General features: G+C 38.3%; 1 protein-coding gene across 1 annotated transcript; it reads right to left on the reverse strand.

Annotated features, from left to right (window-relative positions):
* Positions 1-696: 696 nt before the first annotated feature.
* On the reverse strand, positions 697-3,501 carry LOC140154315 (uncharacterized). The gene is made up of 3 exons (XM_072176889.1): positions 3,073-3,501; positions 2,546-2,671; positions 697-2,126 (listed from the first exon to the last, which is right to left on the reverse strand). Exons 1-3 carry the CDS (start codon positions 3,485-3,487, stop codon positions 1,693-1,695), a joined length of 975 nt encoding a protein of 324 aa, XP_072032990.1. The 5' UTR covers positions 3,488-3,501; the 3' UTR covers positions 697-1,692.
* Between the last annotated feature and the right edge of the window lie 4,071 nt (positions 3,502-7,572).

A 7,572-nucleotide genomic window follows, 5' to 3' on the forward strand; every position in this document is an offset into this window, starting at 1 on the left:
AAAATATTATTAATATTTCTCAAATATTTGCTGAAAAATAAAATAAAAATACAATGCAATGAAAATAAGACTCGCAACATACTTTTACATTGGCAAGATGCGAGATGAGCATGTACTTTTACGTCACAGCCTTAATCGATTAATTGGGTCAATAGATTATTCGCAAAGGGGGAAATGATGAGTCATTGAAAATTGGTTAAAATTAGATCGCAGATTTTTCACTAAGGATTATTAGTTTTCTCTTTTCTATTAAAACACAATTCTTAAGATTTTTTAAAACACAATATTTATATTTTTCATTAAAGTTTACTATTTTTAATGATTTTACAAACTTTTTCTGGAAAACTAACTACCCCTCTTACAATAATGAACGAGTCCTATTAACATACGTCGATTTGAAACTCGGAACTTCGAAAGTGGTAAACAACAACAGGACATGGACATGAACGGTTCGCGGGTTGAGTGTGTTTGTCTGTCTGCAGTTTGTGTAGTAAAATGTAGACTAGAAAAGGTACAATAAACTGTCTGTTGACACGAAGAAAATTAAGAGAAAATTATGATTTATTTGTTCTCATGTCAACACTGCTTTGATACTCAAGTTTGGCAGTGGAGAGACATGAACTTGGCTCTCTCAACTCAGCTGTTTCAACACGTGAAATGCAACAACATCAATGCATGTCATGCATGTGCAACGAGAATACATCAGTGTGAATATAATACAAAGTGAAGATCAAAATTCAACGGATTAAGAGTACGATCATGAAGCTTAAAATGTAACTTTTTAAGGTAAGCTTGTTACTATTTATATAGTTTTGATTAATTTTAGTTCTTGTTGATATTTATGACAACTGACCCAGAAAACGTGCACCCACTGAACAGTGCAGAGAATTCAGTACTCATGGTACTTGCACTCGATACAGAAGTTTGACTTTGAGCTGCAGGAGTTGATCTACATGATATGGACATACTAGGTGTAGTACTAGTACTAGTAACATGACTGCTGTTGGGGTTTGACACAATCTGGTTGGTAACTTGTCTCAACGGTCTGGGGCTAGGCGGGGCTCTTGAAATTGTGTGTGCCTGGGATGTCATGGATGTGGAACTGGAAGGAAAATTTCCAATTGAATTTGAGCTTGATAAATGTGGGCCTACAGAGATCACAGTGTCATGTCCCATGGCCTCTTGCAGCAGATGTGATGCAGCTCTTTTCTGTTGTCCACTGGGTTGGGCATAGCTGTCGAGGCTTGCGTCGCACCTGTGACCACTGAGCGATCGCACTTCACTTCTGGATATGCCGGCATGAAGGAGAGTGGCAATACACGTTGCCCTGAGACAATGATTGGTGTACCGTTTGCTCAACTCCGCTTCTTCAGATATAGCTGCCATGAAGTTGCCCAAATAATTTTTTACCAATGGGGGCGTTTTCATACCATGTAGGATCACAGTATCTGACTTTGTGCAAGGGTTTGCATCTCTGATAGAAGGCTTTTTGTTTTGGATGTAGCTTGCTAAGATAAAAGCGCAGAGTAGCTACTGGGCACTTTTCGCCTCCGGTTGCGTACATGCGTCGCTCATTGTTATTATCCGGGTCATTAACCAGATCCCCAGGATGGTTTTTGGTTGCCTCCAGGTGTGCCATTGTGACATATTCTAGGCCTTGGTCATCTTGTTTGAAATCAAACGACAACTTGGTCAGCTCATGGAGGCCTTCCGACCACGTCTGCAAAAGTGCAGTGCGATGTACACGAACACCAACCGTTGTAACCCAACTGGATTAGAGGGTTCCAGTGCTTCAGAATCCATCATCTTGCGTAGATCCCCTTCCGCAATGTTGCCTTTGTGCTTTGGTGGGCGGCCACCTTCTCTCTTTATCAATTTCAGCTTGCCGGTATATACTTTATTTGCCGGGTTGAATCTGGCGTCAGACATTATATTGAAAGTACGATTGTACGGTGCACTTTTCAGATGACGCTGTATAGCAGCCCTCATGCATCTCATGGAAGAGGCAGAATATGGTGTGTTGTCCTGCCGTCTCACCTCTGCGTAGAATCTTCGAAGCAATTGACACAGTTCATCGGGGTCAAGAAGTTCAAACTTGGGGTCCACACTTCTTGCAACACACCAGTCTGAAATGAGATGGGAAAAATTAAATTGAGTGAGCCTGCACATTTTTTCCCATCTCAATTCTCATATCAAAGTATAATTAAACAGAATTAAGCATAATTTATACTCCATCGCTGAGCGACGAGCAATCGGTATTTGGCCAATGAGGTAGCGCGCTTTTGTTAACCCAACAGAAATCGCACTACCTCATTGGCTAGGAACGAACCAATCGCTCGTCGCCCAGCGATGGAGTATAAATTCAGCTTTGCTTTGGCATTATTTTTTACCATTTTAAAATTTATTTGTTTATTTTATTTGTGATTTTGTCCATTATTTTATCTACTTATAAATTCATTTCTTTCATATGTTTATTGGACCATTCATCTATACTATAGCACTTTTTTCACTCTTGTACTGCTTAGATCTAGCCAAGGTATATTACCTTTGAGTATCTTTATGTATACTTTAGTTTGCATGTCTGTTGCTCTTTCATTCCTGGCATTTTCTATATCCAAAACCTCATCTGGAGTTAGTTCCAGGAACCGTGCTGATGGTGGAGTCAGTGCTCCTGTATAAACATAAGAAATAAGGGAGAAATTTGTAGTTTTGGGGCTTTGCAACACATGACACATCATCATGACATCGTCGAGAAGTTCATTTTTTGTTTGTTTAATATTTACTAACTTTTAGTTGCCTTTTTATGTATTTTTTTCCCTTCAATGATCAGAACAGTTTGGTTGCATGAAAAATATACACACAAAAATAAGGCTCGAAAATACACATCGTACATGCACTACAATGTACATTGTACATGTACCATTTCGATTGCATACACTTCACTGGGGGCCGAGAGTCGCAGGGTTCATGAATGATAACAATGGTTTAAAGGGTCGGGCTTGTGGTTTTCTTATCTTTCAAGGTTACTCATATGTTATTTATATTTTTATAAATTTAATGACTGTAATTTACCTGGTCCTTCCTGCTTCACAGCGGCCGGTGTTGGTGGCCGGGGCCGTATGCTGCGGGCAGTAATACTGCTGGTACCGGCAGTGGGCCGAGTCTCCGTAGCAGGAGCCGGCCGCACAAATCGCGGTGTTGTTTGGTTAAATCGCGTGTGCGATTCGGATATTTTGATTGTAGCTGGTGTCCCTGGCATAATTTGGGACAAACCCAGGTTAAAACACGGAAAATCCGTTTGTTGAAACATCTTTGTTTTGTTTACTTCCGTGTTTACTACAAGCAGACGATGGCGACCTTTTGGCCTTGAACTGTAGTACAGCTCATGAATATCGATTAATCGGTTGTTCCCTCGACGAATCAGAGCTCTTCTTACATATTTTTCCGATAGCTGGTCATAAACGGTATTCATGACCGGTTCATTCATGCTCTCAACCAATCACGCGCGCTGTTACATTATAGGTATGTATGAACACCAATTTAATTTAAGCTATCGTCAGTTGTAATACTTGAAATAATAAAAACACGAATTTACCATAACTTTAAACTAAATGAAAATGTGGCGAGACATGCCGTAATTTGCTCGATTCTGGTGCCGGTGTCTATAGAGCTCCTGCATTGATTTACATGGGTAATATTAAAATTGAAATAACTCAAGAACCGAATACCGTATGACGCTGAAACAAACTTTGAAATAAAGCTTTTGCATTTCTTTATCTGTTTCATGTCATTTGGTGTTTGTGACATTCGTGTGGTTTTGCTATCAACTGCAGATAGCTCAAATTTAAATGCCCGTTGGTTGTCGTTTTTGTCTGCAGAACGAGATAAAGCGATATTTTATAGAATCATTTACTGGTATGCTATCTTCTGAAGGGGCACACCACCATAAGATTCCGCGGTGAAAAAGTGCAACCCGTAAATAGTCCCTGTAAAACGTAGAAATTGAGCTTATTTGTTTAATTTTTCAGCCAATATGAGTCTGAGATACCTTTCTTTGATACAATATTAAACCTGGGATGGTTTTCATGAAATTATAAGCAAAAAAAAAAGATTTTAAATCTGTCCTGGCGGACTAATCGCGCAAATCATGTATCGATGTAAAATCCCAAGAATTGAGTTTTCAACCGCTTAGAAATCACGGGATGGGGTAAAAATGTCAAATTTGCAACAACAAAAAATACTGACATTGGCGATCTATGTGCAAAAGAAAATATATTACAGCTTAAGGATCATCCCATAACCATGTCCAATTTCATTGCTCTATCTATTGCAGGGAAATAATTAGAAGAGATTTCGAGAGGCTTTTTTGCACGTTGGGAAGTGTAATGGTGATGTGCCCTCTGAAGATCAAATTAAAATTTCAAACGTTGCGATATTTTGTTTTGGTTTATAATTTTAAATTCTTGTGTTTTTTTTGTTCTATCTACTGAATAGGTATATAGCTGAAATAAAATGCAGGCCTATGTTGTCAGTTTTGCCCCCTGCGCGAGATAGAGTGATATTTTCGAATCGAATAGGTTTACTGGTGCTATATCTACTGAGAATCAAATTAAAATTTCAAGTGTTACGACATTTTGTTTTGGTTTGATTTTAAATTCATGTGTTTTCTTTCTTATCTACTGAAGATAGCTGAAATAAAATGCAGTCCTATGTTGTCATTTTTGTCTCCTGAACGAGATGAAGGGATATGTTAGAATTAGGCCTGCTGGTGCTATAAATATCTACTGAAGATCCAAGTAAAATTTAAAGCAGTGAAGACTTGCTTTACACATGTTTATTTAGTGCTTGCTTATAAAATGTTTATTTTTGACCACCATACTGGAAATTTCTTTGTCTTCAGTAGATAGCACCACTAACAGGGTTTTACAATAATAAGCTATCTCTTTGAGACAAAATGACAACATGCATTAATTTTGACTTATCTTCAGTAGATAGGAAAAACACGCAAATTCAACATAATTATTATGCCTAGAAAAAGAAAATATCGCAACACTTAGAAATTTTGCTTTGATCTTGAATAGATAGCGCCACTATCACAATTCTAAAAACATCAACCTATTTCGTTCAAGAGATAAGAGTAACGAAATGCATTAAATTTAAGCTATCTTCGGTAGATATAGCAAATGCGCATGAATTCATTATAACGGGAAAAACTCATTTTAAAACACGTTTTCATGAGCAGAAATATTTTGATTGAAATAAACAAAATACCGTCTTACGCAACTTTTGATTAGTAACACTAAGATTTGTCATTAAAGCGCACCGGAGAAGGAAAGTGCACATTGCTAGATTTGTCATTAAAGCGCACCCGGAGAAGGAAAGTGCACATTGCTAGATTTGTCATTAAAGCGCACCCGGAGAAGGAAAGTACAGATTGCTAGATTTGTCATTAAAGCGCACCTGGAGAAGGAAAGTGCACATTGCTAGATTTGTCATTAAAGCGCACCCGGAGAAGGAAAGTACAGATTGCTAGATTTGTCATTAAAGCGCACCCGGAGAAGGAAGTGCACATTGCTAGATTTGTCATTAAAGCGCACCTGGAGAAGGAAAGTACAGATTGCTAGATTTGTCATTAAAGCGCACCGGAGAAGGAAAGTGCAGATTGCTAGATTTGTCATTAAAGCGCACCCGGAGAAGGAAAGTGCACATTGCTAGATTTGTCATTAAAGCGCACCCGGAGAAGGAAAGTGCACATTGCTAGATTTGTAATAGCGCGCACAGATTTGGCAGAAAAGGGAGTGTGCATTGTGGGTCTACCCACTAAGCACTAAGCAGTCGATATACGAGTTGCAGCCCGGAAGTGGAAAGTGCATACTTGTACAAAGATTGTAACAAAATTGTACAAGTAATAATAATCATGATAATGAAAGTACACGCACTCTACTGCATTTTATTTCAACTATCATCAGTAGATAAGAAAGAAAACACATGAATTTAAAATCAAACCAAAACAAAATGTCGTAACACTTGAAATTTTAATTTGATTCTCAGTAGATATAGCACCAGTAAACCTAATTCGATTCGAAAATATCACTCTATCTCGCGCAGGGGGCAAAACTGACAACATAGGCCTGCATTTTATTTCAGCTATATACCTATTCAGTAGATAGAACAAAAAAAAACCACAAGAATTTAAAATTATAAACCAAAACAAAATATCGCAACGTTTGAAATTTTAATTTGATCTTCAGAGGGCACATCACCATTTCACTTCCCAACGTGCAAAAAGCCTCTCGAAATCTCTTCTAATTATTTCCCTGCAATAGATAGAGCAATGAAATTGGACATGGTTATGGGATGATCCTTAAGCTGTAATATATTTTCTTTTGCACATAGATCGCCAATGTCAGTATTTTTGTTATTGCAAATTTGACATTTTACCCCATCCCGTGATTTCTAAGCGGTTGAAAACTCAATTCTTGGGATTTTACATCGATACATGATTTGCGCGATTAGTCCGCCAGGACAGATTTAAAATCATTTTTTTTTTGCTTATAATTTCATGAAAACCATCCCAGGTTTAATATTGTATCAAAGAAAGGTATCTCAGACTCATATTGGCTGAAAAATTAAACAAATAAGCTCAATTTCTACGTTTTACAGGGACTATTTACGGGTTGCACTTTTTCACCGCGGAATCTTATGGTGGTGTGCCCCCTTCAGAAGATAGCATACCAGTAAATGATTCTATAAAATATCGCTTTATCTCGTTCTGCAGACAAAAACGACAACCAACGGGCATTTAAATTTGAGCTATCTGCAGTTGATAGCAAAACCACACGAATGCAACAAACACCAAATGACATGAAACAGATAAAGAAATGCAAAAGCTTTATTTCAAAGTTTGTTTCAGCGTCATACGGTATTCGGTTCTTGAGTTATTTCAATTTTAATATTACCCATGTAAATCAATGCAGGAGCTCTATAGACACCGGCACCAGAATCGAGCAAATTACGGCATGTCTCGCCACATTTTCATTCAGTTTAAAGTTATGGTAAATTCGTGTTTTTATTATTACAAGTATTACAACTGACGATAGCTTAAATTAAATTGGTGGTGTAATTTGTTTCTCCAGTAGGCCTAGTGAAATCTATTGAAGATTAAGTTAAAATATTCAAGCAGTTAGGTCTTGGAAGTAGACTAATTCCAATCAGCCGTCTACACTTCGCATGTACTGTGTATGCTTCGTAGTGACGACTGATTATCTTACAGCCAATATCATGACGGACTTCTGAAAACTATTCAATGCGACTTTGGTTGTGCGCCGTAGCGCGACTGACTAGCGGCGCCCGTGTACCGCGTCGCAGTACCGCGCCGCTGTGACAAGATCGCGCTCTGAACTTCTAAAACAACAAACTCGGTCAAAAGGTCAATTTGGACACAACTGCGCATGCTCTATGCCACAGGAATCCTGTTGCAAAATCCGTCACTTTTTTTCCACGTAGTTTTCTCAGTCGTCAATCCAGACGGTTGACGACTGAGGGCAGCAGTCTATCTTGGAAGAGTGTTGT

Source organism: Amphiura filiformis, chromosome 6 (genome assembly GCF_039555335.1).
Source record: "Amphiura filiformis chromosome 6, Afil_fr2py, whole genome shotgun sequence".
Lineage (NCBI taxonomy): Eukaryota > Metazoa > Echinodermata > Ophiuroidea > Amphilepidida > Amphiuridae > Amphiura > Amphiura filiformis.